An 18,189-nucleotide genomic window follows, 5' to 3' on the forward strand; every position below is an offset into this window, starting at 1 on the left:
GAAGCACCAGCTTTCAATACACTTTGTATCCCTCATTTAATCAAGCAGTTAGCTGTACATCAATGGCTCCCAACTCCAGTCCTCCAGTACCTCAAACTGCACACACATTTTTGTTGTAGCCCCAGACAAACACTCTTGATTCAACTCATCAAAGGCTTGATGACAAGTTGAATCAGGTATGCTTGCACAAGGCTACAACGATAATATGTACTGTTGGGGGGGGGGGGGGGGGGGTACTGGAGGACTGGAGTTGGTAAACACAGCTGAACAGGATGGTAATAAATGGTTCTGTTCCTTCTGACTTACACAGACTAATCACTTTACAAATCTGATTTCTTCATAACACACAGTAATGTCCTCATCATCTACATGTATGTACAGCTACAGCTCTTTAACACCGTAGAACCCTTCCACTATGCCATTGGCTAGTTGGTGCCACTAAGAACGAAGACAGACACAGATGACGTTTGTTTGTTGTTTCTGACTTTCATTTTCTCTATTTATTTGTGCATTGCACTTGATATCACTTTATCAAGGGTAAACAGAACCCACAAAGAGAAACACAGAAACCACAGGAGGTTGGTGGCACCTTAATTGGGGAGGACAGGCTCATGGTAATGGTTGGAGTGGAGTAAGTGGAATGGTATCAAATACATCAAACACATGGTTTCCATGTGCTTGATACCATTCCATTTGCTCAGTTCCAGCCATTGTTATGAGCCTTCCTCCCCTCAGCAGCCTCCACTGACAGAAACGGTTTACATTTTTAGTAGTAATACTTTTACAGCCGACAAGCAAACACATACAGTAGTTGTATCCAAATCGTATCACATCCTCACGTACAACAGTTTCAACAACACTCATCCACTATATAGAGAGAGGTTAGCGTTTTAACATTGCCTTAAGTTAGCAGATAGACAAGAGATTCAGTCAGCTAGGGAGCTTATAGGGGTTCTCTCTCTCACACACACACACACACACACACACACACACACACACACACACACACACACACACACACACACACACACACACACACACACACACACACACACACACACACACACACACACACACACACACACACACAGTACATACATACTACACAGCCACAGCTTCTGCCATTGGTATAGTCACCAGAGAAAGCAGAGCCTACAGTGGACAGACAGTCTCTTTAGTTCTATACTGGTCAGTGGTCAGTCAGTGCTCACGTTAGTCCACAACTCAGGTGTGGCCTTTTCACAGAGGAAAGGGTTGACAACAGAGTAGGCTGGTCCTCCTATAGCGTATCCCACCCGACTCCTCTGGTTGACAACATCAGTATGCAGGGGATAAAACAGGGAAATGGTTGTATCAGATGAAATAGATGTGCCAGTCTACCAAATGTATTGTTTTACACAGATAGGGGTTAGAGGGGGCCTACATTAGGATCTCACAAGCTTGATAGTGGTCCAATACACTCAAGTATAGTAATGTATTATGGAATGATGTGCCTCCATGTGTAGCAAGATATAGTCAGTCTTGTAGTCCTTCCACTAGTTCGCCCAGTCAGTGCATGCAAAAAAGATATGCTTCAAACTAATGTAAATATAAAAGCCCTCATCAATGACAAGTTGCCTTTGATCAATCAGAATTTCACTTCAAATATTTGTCATGATTTAAAAGTACATGCTTTAGAGGATACAGCAAAGGATGAATAGGACAATACACCACCTGCATGTTACTAAACATTACCCACAATAAAATGAAAGATTCTTCATTGGGAGGGACTGAAGCATCTGAAAGGAGTCAATAAATGAACACAATATGAATTAAAACTGCACGTAACAATGATGAAACTTCAGCAGTTAAGTTCTTAGATAAGTACAGCAGTGTGATATGGGTTACTTTCTCTGATATGGATAATATCCTTTACACACTGGTTCCTTCAGACTGTAGACACTACATTTACAGGTGAAATTAGGTTTAAGTGCCTTGCTCAAGAGCACATCAACAGATGTTTTACCTAGTCAGCTCGGGGATTCGAACCAGCAACCTTCCGGTTACTAGCACAATGTGCTTAGCCGCAAGGCTACCTGCCGCCCACTAGCCAGTGACTGTAAAGATGAGAGTGAGTACTGTATGTTTAAAGCTGGAATCCGTAGCGGTCAAACTGCCACATCCGTTTGCAATATTACAAAGACGTTACTTCAAATAACCAACACTGCTTTTTTCCCCCTCGGACATGACTGCACACTCGATAGAACAGCAGAGTTTTTAAAAACCAAGATGCTAGATGCTGGATATCTCGCTCTCTAGACTCCTCTCCTCTTTTCATAAACAAAACAAAAACAATAACAAATGCGCCTGGGGCGACCGGTGGCGGTGTTTCACCTAATGTGGATTCCAGCTTTAAGACTGGCAATAGACTGCAGCTGAGTTTACTCTCTGTGTTATAGCTAAAGACATTTTGCACCTTTCTGAGACTGAGGGCAAGAAAACACACGAACCAACCACCGTAGGTAGTAAAGGTGGTGGTGCAACAACGAATATCCTGCCTACCTTCACCTACTAACTGTATGTCAAGTTGAGTCTCTAGGTTGTTGTCAGAACGTAAACATGATACCCTTGGCTTGCAATTGTCTTGTTGTCTCCTAGAAGGCTCCTGTGGAGTTCTGTGGAAGCACATTGATCAAAATTGGTAATTCAAATAACATAGATAACAGTAGCTTTTCCATGAAGATAGACAACTCAGGTGGAAACTCTGTGAGATTGCTCTATATTGAATTCTTTGACATGGTATTTCTGAGATCACTGTGGTGTATAGACCTTACAGTCAGTGGTACAGTGCCTAATTGAATAGGCCATCCACTCCCAACACTGGCTCCAGATCTTCACTTCAAAGTCACACAGGTGACTGTGACAGGAACATTGTGTTAATGCTACTGTGTGTAAAACATTGTCATCGTCTTGACAGGTGACTGACAGGAACACTGTGTTAATGCTACTGTGTGTAAAACATTGTCATCGTCTTGACAGGTGACTGACAGGAACACTGTGTTAATGCTACTGTGTGTAAAACATTGTCATCGTCTTGACAGGTGACTGACAGGAACACTGTGTTAATGCTACTGTGTGTCAAACATTGGCATCGTCTTGCACTATATAGCACCTGGCTAACAACACTGTGACCACAGGTATGTCATTATCACCCATGTCCGGTGTTAGGTGGACAGTATCACTCTGGTGATGTCTCCATAGACAGCTGGATGACTCTGCATTAATTGGTTCAGGACTCTTTGCTTGGTTCAGGACTCTTTGCTTGGTTCAGGACTCTTTGCTTGGTTCAGGACTCGAACATGTAGGACAGGGTTGAACAGTTCTTGTTGGACAGTTGGACAGTGCTGCCACCAGATACATAGGTAGGTGGGTAGGCAGGTATCTTTCTGTTAGTCTGGCTATTGAAGTCTCTATGGAGTAGAGTCCACAGGACAGTGACAAGAAGAGAAGGAGGGGGGGGGGGGTCAGATCCGGTGGGGGCTTGATTCTTGATCACAGGGGGTCGGCAGGAACTCTTTCTTTCTCTCTCTCTCTCCCTCTCTCTCTCTCTCTCTCAGCTCAGTAGAGTGCTTTTTGTCCTTGGCTGTCAAATTCTGACCAGGCATCATTCAGTTCCATAAAAATCATCTTGGCATATTGTTCATAGGGCTGTCCAGTGGCCTGGGAGAGGGGACAAGGAGGAAAACATCAGTCAGTCACGTTGTAATTTACTGCAGAGGTGAAAAGTGTCTATTGTACAGAACCTCACTATATCATATCTGGTGTTTGTTTGTGTGTGTGTGTAGAAGCATTATACCCGTAGGGGGTACAGGGGCACTTTCCCCACACAGATTTGTCCTGTAAATGTTTTTTTTTCTTCTCTGCAATACTACTAGCCATATAGTAATTGTATGAAGTTGTCTTTAGCTAGCCCAGATAGGTTCTCAATCTCCCAACCTCATAACCAGCTACAAAGAAGACACTTCAGGCTATCAATCAAGTTAGACAGTATATACTGTATATATACAGCTCTGGAAAAAAGAGACCACTGCAAAATTATCAGTTTCTCTGGTTTTACTATTTATAGGTATGTGTTTGTGTAAAATTGACCATTTTGTTTTATTCTATAAACTACTGACAACATTTCTTCCAAATTCCAAATAAAAATATTGTCATTTAGAGCATTTATTTGCAGAAAGTAAATAATAAAATAACACCAGTCTCAACGTCAACAGTGAAGAGTCGACTCCGGGATGCTGGCCTTCTAGGCAGAGTTGCAAAGAAAAAGCCATATCTCAGACTGGCCAATAAAAAGAAAAGATTAACATGGGCAAAAGAACACAGACACTGGACAGAGGAACTCTGCCTAGAAGGCCAGCATCCCGGGGTTGCCTCTTCACTGTTGACGTTGAGACTGGTGTTTTGCGGGTACTATTTAATGAAGCTGCCAGTTGAGGACTTGTGAGGCGTCTGTTTCTCAAACTAGACACTCTAATGTACTTGTCCTCTTTCTCAGTTGTGCACCGGGGCCTCCCATTCCTCTTTTTATTCTGGTTAGGGCCAGTTTGTGCTGTTCTGTGAAGGGAGTAGTACACAGCTTTGTACGAGATCTTCAGTTTCTTGGCAATTTCTCACATGGAATAGCCTTAATTTCTCAGAATAAGAATAGACTTACAAGTTTCAGAAGAAAGGTCTTTGTTTCTGGCCATTTTGAGCCTGTAATCAAACCCACAAATGCTGATGCTCCAGATACTCAACCAGTCTTAAGAAGGCCAGTTTTATTGCTTCTTTAATCAGAACAACAGTTTCAGCTGTGCTAACATAATTGCAAAAGGGTTTTCTAATGATCAATTAGCCTTTTAAAATGATAAACTTGGATTAGCTAACACAAAGTGCCATTGGAACACAGGAGTCATGGTTGCTGATAATGGGCCTCTGTATGCCTATGTAGATATTCCATTCAAAATCAGCCATTTCCAGCTACAATAGTAATTTACAACATTAACAATGTCTATCTACACTGTATTCCTGATCAATTTGATGTTATTTTAATGGACAAAAAAATAGCTTTTCTTCAAAAATAAGGACATTTCTGAGTGACCCAAAACTTTGAACGGTAGCAAATTACACTCATTGGAGCTAATTATATTCACTGGAGAATCTGACAGTAGGCATTGAAAAAGCACCCACCAATACCAGTCACGGAAAGTGGCGCTGGCTCCTGGCAAGCTTTCTTGACTTGAACATTAACTTTTGTCAACACATTGCTAACCTCTGTTCAACCAATGAAACACCTGTTATTAGTGAATGTGTTTGGAGCACAGCTATCGTATAATAATCACCACAATCGTCTTAATACATACATTTTAAGAGAAGGGGGATTCAACTTAATATTAAAGTAGATTTAGTTTACCCGAAAGCAGTTTTACATTTTTACATGAAGTGGGTAAAGTTGGTAATCATCTCATGAGGAGAACAGCACAGTTGGGAGGAGAAGCTTCATTTCCAAAAGTTCTAAGCAGTCCATTTGTTTTTGAGACAAGGGTGTTACTAAAGCTGTGTTGTATTTATTAGGTATAGTAGCTAATTTTGTAAGATGTTATGATGCATTACAAGCAAGAACAAAAAATGCAACAAAAATAACAATTATGAAAATAACTGCATGACAATGAATCATTACCCCAAATCTCCTAATCGTCAAAGCCCTAGTTTGAGTTACCTGTCTAGCTAATAGGCTATGTTACAGTTTATACTTCTTCCAATTATGTGGGGAGGTCAGAATAATGAAAGACTATCAATCAAATCTATTCATTTTAAAATGTTGATTACTTGTCCTTGCCATTATCATTGACCGGATGATGTTTTGCTAACATGATCGGCGTCCCTGGGCAAGTTAAGGTTTTAGACCCCTGCTTTAGAAAAGCAATAAATAACTAAAGGTACTGAATAAGACACATTCCTTTCAATCTTTTACCTAGATTTTAGCAGAAATGCAGAGAAGCATATTTGACTGCCAGTCAGTCAGGAGGTGTTGTGGAATATTGAGTCAAATATTTACACAGATACCGGAACTCATCTGGGGTGCCGACTGCCTCTGCATATTGAATTCACAAGTTCCGGTATCTGTGTAAATATTTGACTCAATATTCCACAACAGAGGATACAGACAGCTCAAGAGGTATACCGAAAAATACAAAATAGAATTAAGCATAGTGATTATAGCTCTAAACTCTTAGAAAAAAAGGTTCTATCTAGAACCTAAAATGGTTACTCGGCTGTCCCCATAGCAGAACCCTTTCAAGAACCATTTTAAGTTCCAGGTAGAACCCTTTTGGGTTCCATGAAAAACCCTTTCCACAGAGGGTTCTACATAGAACCCAAAAGGCTTCTAACTAAAACCAAAATAGGTTCTACCTGGAACCAAAAAGGGTTCTCCTATGGGGACAAGCAAATTTGAGGTGTTTGAAAAATGCTAAATTCTTCAACTTAAAGGATGGCCTCCAGTCCACCTCCCAGCCATCCTCACGCACCCTCAGATTTTTGGGGTGCATGATGCCCCCTGTGTGTGTGTGTTCGCGCGTGTGTGTGTGATTGCATGAGTATGTGTGTGTGCGTGCGTGTGTATGAGGTACATGTGCATGTGTGTGTAGAGTTAACCTCTTCCTTCCCTCTCACCTTGTCTGGATGGACCACCAGCACAGCTTTACGGTAGACCTTCTTGACCTGCTCTGGGGTCACCAGGTCAGCCATGCCTACAGGCTTCCAGCGGGTCTCCCCCTCCCACAGCACCGTGTGCATGGTGGACAGCAGGGCCCGGATGTTACGCTCCTTCCCCTCGATCCAGTCCAGAATCTGGTGGTAGAGGGGGGAGAGTCTGGGCCAGATACAACACGGAGCTCACAGGGCTTCTTCAAAATCTTGAGATAGCTAGCTTGTTTTTCTTTGGTTGTCGAAAGACAGTCCAACATTGGACCCTCCTCCCCCCTGTATTTATATCTTCACTACACTCTCCAACTCTCGGTCCAAGGCTAGTGATTGGCCACTGTAAGACTACCTTGAGTTTCTCGGGGTCCATCTCTTTAGCCATCTCCTCCTTTCTCATCTCTGCTATTGTCCTGGGACCTTCCTTCTTTTTGGCTCCAGCAAAGCCTTGGCCAGACAGCAGGTCATCAAAGTTAGCCATTGCAACTTTGGGCTTGGTACCTGGGAGAGAGAAAGTAACATCTTGTCTCATCCACTTATAATACAGTATATGTGCAGTCATATCATGAATGACTACCTGCACAGATCACACACATGCAGGTCAGTTTCAAGTGGCAGATTTGTACATTAATACAGAGCAACAGGAGTCCTTTTGGGGGGGAACACAACCCAACAGTCTATCCATCCCAGTGTGATAACAACCAGTCTCCCACTGACTCACCCATGTTGGGCTGTTGTTTCCCGGCTGCATTGGGAGCAGCTCCTCCTCCCATGGCAGAGAAGCTGATGTTGTAGTTGGGTCTGTTGGAGGGGGAGGTGTGGGGCATGGAGTGGCTGGTACTGGGCTTGGCCTGGGGGGATGGGCCACTCTGACCCTGGGGTTGGGGCTGCCACCCTGGCTGCCCTCCAACACCACCACCTCCGGGCTTCCAGGAGGGGAGGCCTGTGTTGGCCTGCCAGCCCCCACCGTGCTGGGGCGAGGGAGGAGGCCGTGAGGGGGAGCCCATGGGGGGGACAGCAGGGGTGGTGCCTGTAGGGGTGGTGGGCTTACTGGAGAACCCAGATCCTCCTATAGAGAGAGATGTAAGTGGAGTGTTTACAGAAACTGTAACTCAACTATCATAACATAACATAGCATGACATGACATAACCAGAGGAGGCTGGGGGGAGGATATATAGGAGGGCAGGCTCATTGTAATGGCTGGAATGGAATCAATGAAACTATATCAAACACATCAAACACATGGAAACCACGTTTGACTCCGTTCCATTGATTCCATTCCAGCTATTACAATGAGCTCGTCCTCCTACAGCTCCTCCCAACAGCCTCCCCTGGACATAACATATTTAAAGCATCAGTTAGAACAGTACTTAAAGCCTTCACTGACCTCCCAGACTTCCCCCCAGGTTTCCGATGTCAGCAAAGGGGTCCAGAGTGTTGGGTTTGGCCTGGTGTGTGGGAGTGTTGTTGACCGACCCAGTAGGACTGGTACTGGCTGACTTGCAGCCCATACTGAAACCACCTCCTCACACAGAACACACAATAACACAGTTGAAATACTATACAATACTTTATTTTATTTAGCCTTTATATTACCAGGAAGGTCAATTAAGAACACATTCTTATTTCCAAAGAAGTAGGCACTGAAGTTCTATAAATATGATTCTCATATGCACCAGCAGAGGTCCCTATTTAGTCCATTCTGATATTACACACGCTTGCTTGCTCATGGCAGCACAGCACGCTGGATGATGGCATGCCATAGCTCTCTGTTGCTCATGGCAGCACAGCACCCTGGATGATGGCATGCCATAGCTCTCTGTTGCTCATGGCAGCTGGTTATTCCTCTGTTCTCAGACCCCTGTCTCTGCAGATGTTGTCCATGAATGTTACACATGAATAGAGTTTACCTGGAGCTGCAGGTTTGTTCCAGTCCCATCCTCCCATGGCGTTGGGAGGCTGCTGAATACTGACTACAGGGGTGGTGGGCGGGACTGGGGAGCTGCGGCCTATCAGAACACAGAAACGTCAGTGACAGACCTCACAGACAATGGGAGGAAGGAGATATGAAGTCATGCAAATTATGACCACATTATCACCAATGACCATAGTGTTGGATACTATCTGACTTGAATTCCCTTTGAGCCCCTGAATTGAGCCCCTCTGTTTGTAATTGTATAATTAGCCTAGCAGTAGTAATTATCATTGGTCTATGTGCATTGTATTCAGGCAGAGTGAAAGTACAAAGGGGGCATTTCTCTGAGTGTAAGAACGATTCTATAAGGGTTGAATAGGAGCCATGTGTCTGGGGTTAGAGCTGACAGATCATAATTACTGTTCTATAACACTGTCTAATATCTTTACTGTTTCATATAGTTATATACTCTTATATACAGTTTTTTATGTATTCTTAGAGATTGAAAGTAATGTTAGGTTTAAGCTCTTTGTGTATGAGAAGTGTAATTACAGTATTTAGTGGACTGCAGTGGACTGTAGGAATGTGTACTCCCAAGAACTCAAGGCCTCTCCTGACTGATAAGAAGTCCTGTGAAAGGAACGGAGGAGCACGAAGGTCCAGACTCAGGCTGGGCCACTATAACGGACTGATAAGAAGTCCTGTGAAAGGAATGGAGGAGCACGAAGGTTCCAGACTCAGGCTGGGCCACTATAACACCAATAGGAGGAACTGACTTGGTTGTTGCCCAGTAACAGAGACTGATTGTTTATCCTAGAAATACAAGGAGGTGACTCTGCCTAACCGGAAGGTATAAATATATGCTTGTGTGAATTGTATTAGTGTTTTGCAGCTACATTGCCCAGTGTGGTGAATAAATCTAATTTAAGCTTATTTTGGTGTCCGACTGGATTGTACCAGAACGTACAAGCTAACAACAGCATACCATGACTGTTAAGCTAACCAACTAGGGTCAGAACCATACCAATAGCAATAACTGTAACCATAAAATAGCCATTCCATTCAGATCTCCCTCAAAACTTGCAGCTTGAATTCCCATTGATCATCACTCATTATGTGTATGCATATACAGATGCCATATCTTAATTTGACATCCTGTTGTAGTAGGAATTTTCCTGCATGGCAGGAAATGCAAACTTGTATTGTATTCAAGGTTTAAAAAGGTGTCTACAGTTTTTAATTTCCACTTAAAAATGGCAGACTTGATTTGCCCTAACAAAAAAAATTATCAACCTCTACAAAAAATGTCCATTAATTATAATTCACACAACAATTCACATTTCCTGTTGCTGCAGGATTATTTTCCTGCTTTAGCAAACTTGTTCAAATTAAGATCCTACATCTGTACATTACCAAACACAACAGCATGGCTGAAGCAGCAGACTAGTATCAGTGTAAAGATAGCAGTTGTATAGTGGATAGTGGATAGAGTGAAACGTTAGTGGATCATCATCAAGATAGCAGTCGTATAGTGGATAGTGGATACAGTGAAACGTTAGTGGACAGATATCAATGTAAAGATAGCAGTCACATAGTGGATACAGAGAAACGTTAGTGGATAGATAGCAGTGTAAAGACATCAGTCACATAGTGGATAGTGGATACAGTGAAACGTTAGTGTAAAGATATCAATGTAAAGATAGCAGTCACATAGTGGATAGTGGATACAGTGAAACATTAGTGGATAGATACAGTTGAAGACGGAAGTTTACATACACTTAGGTTGGAGTCATTAAAACACGTTTTTCAACCACTCCACAAATGTCTTATTAACTATAGTTTTGGCAAGTCGGTTAGGACATCTACTTTGTGCATGACACAAGTAATTTTTCCAACAATTGTTTACAGACAGATTATTTCACTTATAATTCACTGTATCACAATTCCAGTGGGTCAGAAGTTTACATACACTAAGTTGACTGTGCCTTTAAACAGCTTGGAAAATTCCAGAAAATGATGTCATGGCTTTAGAAGCTTCTGATAGGCTAATTGACATCATTTGAGTCAATTGAAGTGTACCTGTGGATATATTTCAAGGCCTACCTTCAAACTCAGTGCCTCTGCTTGACATCATGGGAAAATCAAAAGAAATCAGCCAAGACCTCAGAAAAAAAATGGTAGACCTCCACAAGTCTGGTTCATCCTTGGGAGCAATTTCCAAACGCCTGAAGGTACCACGTTCATCTGTACAAACAATAGTACGCAAGTATAAACACCATGGGACCACGCAGCCGTCATACCACTCAGGAAGGAGACGCATTCTGTCTCCTAGAGATGAACGTACTTTGGTCAGAAAAGTGCAAATCAATCCCAGAACAACAGCAAAGGACCTTGTGAAGATGCTGGAGGAAACGGGTACAAAAGTATCTATATCCACAGTAAAACAAGTCCTATATCAACTCAGCAGGGAAGAAGCCACTGCTCCAAAACCGCCATAAAAAAGCCAGACTACGGTTTGCATCTGCACATGTGGACAAAGATCATACTTTTTGGAGAAATGTCCTCTGGTCGGATGAAACAAAAACAGAATTGTTTGGCCATAATGACCATCGTTATGTTTGGAGGAAAAAGGGGGAGGCTTGCAAGCAAAATAACACCATCCCAACCATGAAGCACGGGGGTGGCAGCATCATGTTGTGGGGGTGCTTTGCTGCAGGGGGGACTGGTGCACTTCACAAAATAGATGGCATCATGAGAAAGGAAAATGATGTGGATATATAGAAGCAACATTTCAAGACATCAGTCAGGAAGTTAAAGCTTGGTCCCAAATGGGTCTTCCAAATAGACAATGACACCAAGCATACTTCCAAAGTTGTGGCAAAATGGCTTAAGGACAACAAAGTCAAGTTATTGGAGTGGCCATCACAAAGCCCTGACCTCAATCCTATAGAAAATGTGTGGGCAGAACTGAAAAAGCGTGTGTGAGCAAGGAGGCCTACAAACCTGACTCAGATACACCAGCTCTATCAGGAGGAATGTGCCAAAATTCCCCCAACTTATTATGGGAAGCTTGTGGAAGGCTACCCGAACCGTTTGACCCAAGTTAAACAATTTAAAGGCAAAGCTACCAAATACTAATTGAGTGTATGTAAACGTCTGACCCACTGGGAATGTGATAAAATAAATAAAGTCTGAAATAAATCATTCTCTCTACTATTATTCTAACATTTCACATTCTTAAAATAAAGTGATGATCCTAACTGACCTAAGACAGAGAATTTTTACAAGGATTAAATGTCAGGAATTGAGAAAAACGGAGTTTAAATGTATTTGGCTAAGGTGTATGTAAACTTCCGACTTCAACTGTATCAGTGTAAAGACAGCAGTCGTATTGTGGATAGTGGATACAGTAAAACGTTAGTGGAAAGATATCAGTGTAAAGACAGCAGTCACATAGTGAATAGTGGAAAGAGTGAAACGTTAATTGGTAGACAGTGCCTCTACAGATGCAGTCTGGTCATGCCTTACCCATGCCAGTGTTCTGCATGGTGGGGGATAGAGAGTGAGCTGCATGCAGGAGGGGGCCAGACTGCCCCAGGTTAGCAAGATTACCTGCTGGACCCAGGAAGGACCCCATCAGCTCCTGGGGCTTGGGCATTGGACCCGCCCCAAACGGGTCCAACGCTGGGTGGACAGAGAGAAAAGCATAAACCATTACTTTACTATTCAATTCAATACATTTTATTAATCTCTAGATTAACATACTATGTACACATCTGTGTAAAAATGACTTTGTAAAAAACAGACAAATAAACCTGAATTGAGTTGATCAGTAACTATGGCTATATGGTGTTATAGTAATCATTGACTACATACCTGGATAGGGGCAGGGGAGGGTGGAGGGAGGAGCTATTTTCTGTGGGGTGGACTGGGCCGAAGTGGGCCCACTCCCTGTCTGGGGGGAGGCCCCAAACAGATCCCCCAGGAGGTCCGTGGTGGTGTTGGTGGTCGGGGGCTGGGGCGAGGAGCAGGGGGGGTTCACTGCCACCCCATCCAGGCCCAGGAGGTCCACCTCTTCTGGGGGAGGAGGAGGAGCAGCGGGGGGGGCGTGGGGCTGCTCAGGTCTCTTGGGGCCCGTGGTGCCAGCCTGAGCCCCTCCAGGTCTCTCTACGCTAGCGTGGCTTTGCTGGCTGGAAAGGGACAGCATCTCGTCATCAGACGGCTCGCTGTCCTCCCCGTGAGGACGACCGTCCAGACCGCCTTGGGACCGGCTTGGCTCTACATGGGGGGGGGGAAGGTCACATAAGGAAAACTTGGTCTTGATTTAGTAAATAGGTTTGCTTCCCACAAAGTATTCTACAGGAGAACAGGAGATATTTTGTTCTAGGTATCCGTATTGCTAGCCACCACAGCAGCGTGACAAAGTTAAACTAACACATACGTACTGTACATCACCCAGGGGAAACTGCATCTAACAATGTGCTGACTTCCTCTAACTACAGCAGCTAGTATCTTTACTGGTCTGTGGTCTCCTCTACTCTAGACCTACCCTCCAAGTCCAGTCCCTCCATCTCATCTTGGGAGGAGAGAATGAGACTAACGTTAGAGTAAGAAAGACTGTTTAACAGCAGCTCTCATTAGTGGTGACCATGTCAGTATCTGTGTGTGTTTAGCTGTCTGTGTGCATAGTTTCTGTGTGTGTGCCTTGGTCCATCTGGGCATTGGAGTGTGTGGACCTCTGTGTGGACCTCTGTGTGGACCTATGTCAGTACATGTATCTATGCCTATGTACCAACATGTGCGTGCCCATCTGTGTCCGTTTGTATGCGTATGCGTGCATGTGTGTATGAGTGTGTGCATCTGTGTGTACATATTTGCCTGTGTGTGTCTGTGTGTGTTTGTGTGTGTGTCCATCTGTCCTGTATGCCTCTGCCTGTGTGCTTGTATGTTGACCTCCCCTCTGCCCTACCTGCTATGGCCAGTGCGTCCTGGTGTTCCTGGTGACAGGAGAACAGTACGTTGGGGATGAGGTCTTTATTAGGGAACTGTTCCCAGGGAGGGGTCAGGTCCTTCTGCTTGTCAGTGCTCTCCACCTCGATGTCCACCAACACATGGAACAACTGAGGGTACTTCTCTGGAGAGTCACACGCATCCAGCTCCGGCCTAGACAGGTGTGAGTGTGTGTGTGTGTGTGTGTGTCAGACAAATTGTTAGTTAATTCTCCATTCACTATTTCAAAAAAGAGCCATGTTCCATATCATGACGTTCACCAACATGTAAACATGATATAGTATTTCACATTTACGTGTTAATACTTCACATATGTACTGTACAGATATTATATGAGAGAGGGGCTCACTTTGTAAACTTTAACACGGTGGTCCCTGGAGCAATGAAGCCTGTGTGGAACTGGATCTGGAATATCTGGGTGTTGGACACCTGCAAACACCAACAAGCAATCACATAGATAGATTCAGGAATCACATAGATAGATTCAGGAATCACATAGATAGATTCAGGAATCACATAGATAGATTCAGGAAGCACATAGATAGATTCAGGAAGCACATAGATAGATTCAGGAATCGCATAGATAGATTCAGGAATCGCATAGATAGATTCAGGAATCACATAGATAGATTCAGGAATCACATAGATAGATTCAGGAAGCACATAGATAGATTCAGGAATCGCATAGATAGATTCAGGAATCGCATAGATAGATTCAGGAAGCGCATAGATAGATTCAGGAAGCGCATAGATAGATTCAGGAAGCGCATAGATAGATTCAGGAATCGCATAGATAGATTCAGGAATCGCATAGATAGAGTCAGGAATCGCATAGATAGAGTCAGGAATCGCATAGATAGATTCAGGAAGCAGATAGATTCAGGAAGCACATAGATAGATTCAGGAAGCACATAGATAGATTCAGGAAGCACATAGATAGATTCAGGAAGCACATAGATAGATTCAAAGAATTACACTGTGGATATTTATGATCGTAAGGGAAGGAGTTTCTGTCTAGATTCCATCTAGATTTTAATTTAGTCTCAATGCATTAGTGCTGTGTTTATGTTCATTCAGGGCACACAATGTACATCATTGTGTTAGTGTGACAGTATCTCCCAGAGTGCGATCTCTGTCTGTAAATAACAAGGTATCAGGACATGGTCCCATACAATCAGAGCTAACAGAATCTCTCATAGCATATCATAATCTGTGTGTGCGTCAGTGTTATGTTAGCATGCAAGGCTAGCCACATAATGTACCTTGGCCTGCGTGTGTCAGTGTTGTCTTAGCATGTTAGGCTAGCCCCATGCTGTACCTTGGCCTGCAGTCGTCCTCCGATTGTGTTCCTCATATGATAGACAGAAATGACCACATCACCCTGGACATTCACACCTAGAGGGAAGACGACCTTCCCCTCCTGGACCCTGTGCTCTCTGAGGGGGGGGAGAGAGACAAGCAGAAAGGAGGAGAAAGAGAAAAAGAGAAAGGTATTCAGAGATGGTGTCATACAGTGCACTCGGAAAGTATTCAGACCCCTTGTTGTTCATTAGTTTACTCCAATTAGGGGAGGGGTGGTAGGGTTAGTGGTAAATAAGAAAGGAAAAAATATATATGTATACAGTTGAAGTCGGGAGTTTACATACACCTTAGCCAAAAACATTTAAACTCAGTTTTTCACAATTCCTGACATTTAATCCTTGTAAAAATTCCATGTTTTAGGTCAGTTAGGATCACCACTTTATTTTAAGAATATGAAATGGCAGAATAATAGTAGAGAGAATGATTTATTTCAGCTTTTATTTCTTTCATCACATTCCCAGTGGGTCAGAAGTTTACATTCACTCAATTAGTATTTGGTAGCATTGCCTTTAAATTGTTTAACTTGGGTCAAACGGTTCGGGTCGCCTTCCACAAGCTTCCCACAATAAGTGTGGTGAATTTGGCCCATTCCACATGACAGAGCTGATGTAACTGAGTCAGGATTGTAGGCCTCCTTGCTCGCACATGCTTTTTCAGTTCTGCCAATACATTTTCTATGGGATTGAGGTCAGGGCTTTGTGATGGCCACTCCAATACCTTGACTTTGTTGTCCTTAAGCCATTTTGCCACAACTTTGGAAGTATGCTTGGGGTCATTGTCCATTTGGAAGACCCATTTGCGACCAAGCTTTAACTTCCTGACTGATGTCTTGAAATGTTGCTTCAATATATCCACATAATTTTCCTATCTCATGATGCCATCTATTTTGTGAAGTGCACCAGTCCCTCCTGCAGCAAAGCACCCCCACAACATGATGCTGCCATCCCCGTGCTTCACGGTTGGGATGGTGTTCTTTGGCTTGCAAGCCTCCTCCATTTTCCTCCAAACATAACGATGGTCATTATGGCCAAACAATTCTGTTTTTGTTTCATCAGACCAGAAAGTACAATCTTTGTCCCCATGTGCATTTGCAAACCATAGTCTGGCTTTTTTATGGCAGTTTTGGAGCAGTGGCTTCTTCCCTGCTGAGCGGCTTTTCAGGTTATGTCCATATAGGACTCGTTTTACTGTGGATATAGATACTTTTGTACCTGTTTCCTCCAGCATCTTCACAAGGTCCTTTGCTGTTGTTCTGGGATTGATTTGCACTTTTCTCACCAAAGTACGTTCATCTCTAGGAGACAGAACGCGTCTCCTTCCTGAGTGGTATGACGGCTGCGTGGTCCCATGGTGTTTATACTTGCGTACTACTGTTTGTACAGATTAACGTGGTACCTTCAGGCGTTTGGAAATTGCTCCCAAGCATGAACCAGACTTGTGGAGGTCTAAAATATTTTTTTTCTGAGGTCTTGGCAGATTTCTTTTGATTTTCCCATGATGTCAAGCAAAGAGGCACTGAGTTTGAAGGTAGGCCTTGAAATACATCCACAGGTACACCTCCAATTGATTCAAATTATGTCAATTAGCCTTTCAGAAGCTTCTAAAGCCATGACATAATCTTCTGGAATTTTCCAAGCTGTTTAAAGGCACAGTCAACTTAGTGTATGTAGACTTCTGACCCACTGGAATTGTGATACAGTGAATAATAAGTGAAATAATCTGTCTGTAAACAATTGTTGGAAAAATTACTTGTGTCATGCACAAAGTAGATGTCCTAACTGACTTGCCAAAACTATAGTTTGTTAACAAGAAATTTGTGGAGTGGTTGAAAAACAAGTTTTAATGACTCCAACCTAAGTGTATGTAAACTTCCGACTTCAACTGTATATACACTACCGTTCAAAAGTTTGGGGTCACTTAGAAATGTCCTTGTTTTTGAAAGAAAAGCAAATTTTTTATCCATGAAAATAACATCAAATTGATCAGAAATACAGTGCAGACATTATTAATGTTGTAAATTACTATTGTAGCTGGAAATGGCTGATTTTCATGGAATATCTACATAGGCGTGCAGAGGCCCATTATCAGCAACCATCACTCCTGTGTTCCAATGGCACTTTGTGTTAGCTAATCCAAGTTTATAATTTTAAAAGGCTAATTGATCATTAGAAAACCCTTTTGCAATTATGTTAGCACAGCTGAAAACTTTTGTTCTGATTAAAGAAGCAATACAACTGGCCTTCTTCAGACTAGTTGAGTATCTGGAGCATCAGCATTTGTGGGTTTGATTACAGGCTCAAAATGGCCAGGAACAAAGAACTTTCTTCTGAAAATCGTCAGTCTATTCTTGTTCTGAGAAATGAAGGCTATTCCATGCGAGAAATTGCCAAGAAACTGAAGATCTCGTACAACGCTGTGTACTACTCCCTTGACAGAACAGCACAAACTGTCTGTAACCAGAATATAAAGAGGAGTGGGAGGCCCCGGTGCACAACTGAGCAAGAGGACAATTGCATTAGAATATCTAGCTTGAGAAACAGATGCCTCACAAGTCCTCAACTGGCAGCTTCATTAAATAGTAAATAGAAGGCCAGCATCCCGGAGTTGCCTCTTAACTGTTGACGTTGAGACTGGTGTTTTGCGGGTACTATTTAATGAAGCTGCCAGTTGAGGACTTGTGAGGCGTCTGTTTCTCTGTTGTGCACCGGGGCCTCCCACTCCTCTTTCTATTCTGGTTAGGGCCAGTTCGTGCTGTTCTGTGAAGGGAGTAGTACACAGCATTGTACGAGATATTCAGTGGCCTCCAAATCATGTCCAATAAGGCTGTAACTTATCTTCACTATTATGTCTTCACGGGAACAGGAGTGGAGAAATAGGCTATGAGGATTTCTTTCTTTTAACATCTTGAGAGAATGTGAATGTGCAGTTAGATACTGTCTGTAGAGGTGCTATCTTTATCAGTATCATAAAAGCTGATAGTATTTCAAACACATAAAATATGCATCCAAGCCGAACTGAAATCTTATCAGAAACATGATGGGTTGTTTTCACAGCTTTCTATTTCCTTACAACTGGTCCAACTGGAGCATTTTGTCCCCGGTCCTTTCTCCATGAAAGAAGCAGAGATGACAGAGAAAACTTTACCGATGTCAACTTGAAGCATTCATTCTGTCGATTTATG

At 43.0% G+C, this 18,189-nt stretch overlaps 1 protein-coding gene across 10 annotated transcripts in view; it reads right to left on the bottom strand.

Annotated features, from left to right (window-relative positions):
* Positions 1-461: 461 nt before the first annotated feature.
* dnajc6 (DnaJ (Hsp40) homolog, subfamily C, member 6) overlaps positions 462-18,189 on the bottom strand; it is a 73,349-nt gene continuing 55,621 nt past the window's right edge. For 6 of the 10 annotated variants that reach the window (XM_071346234.1, XM_071346232.1, XM_071346233.1 and 3 more), the window contains 11 exons: positions 14,965-15,082; positions 13,996-14,075; positions 13,606-13,799; positions 12,513-12,914; positions 12,165-12,320; positions 8,632-8,730; positions 8,109-8,246; positions 7,442-7,789; positions 7,073-7,221; positions 6,694-6,870; positions 462-3,699 (listed from right to left, as the gene is read on the bottom strand). In XM_071346234.1, the coding sequence (XP_071202335.1) occupies positions 3,598-3,699; positions 6,694-6,870; positions 7,073-7,221; positions 7,442-7,789; positions 8,109-8,246; positions 8,632-8,730; positions 12,165-12,320; positions 12,513-12,914; positions 13,606-13,799; positions 13,996-14,075; positions 14,965-15,082 (1,963 nt within the window). In that variant the 3' untranslated portion in view covers positions 462-3,597. The remainder of the gene's footprint in view (positions 3,700-6,693; positions 6,871-7,072; positions 7,222-7,441; positions 7,790-8,108; positions 8,247-8,631; positions 8,731-12,164; positions 12,321-12,512; positions 12,915-13,605; positions 13,800-13,995; positions 14,076-14,964; positions 15,083-18,189) is intronic. The other 4 variants (XM_071346237.1, XM_071346230.1, XM_071346228.1 and 1 more) reach the window with 3 other exon arrangements.

The sequence above is a fragment of the Salvelinus alpinus genome, chromosome 16 (genome assembly GCF_045679555.1).
Source record: "Salvelinus alpinus chromosome 16, SLU_Salpinus.1, whole genome shotgun sequence".
Lineage (NCBI taxonomy): Eukaryota > Metazoa > Chordata > Actinopteri > Salmoniformes > Salmonidae > Salvelinus > Salvelinus alpinus.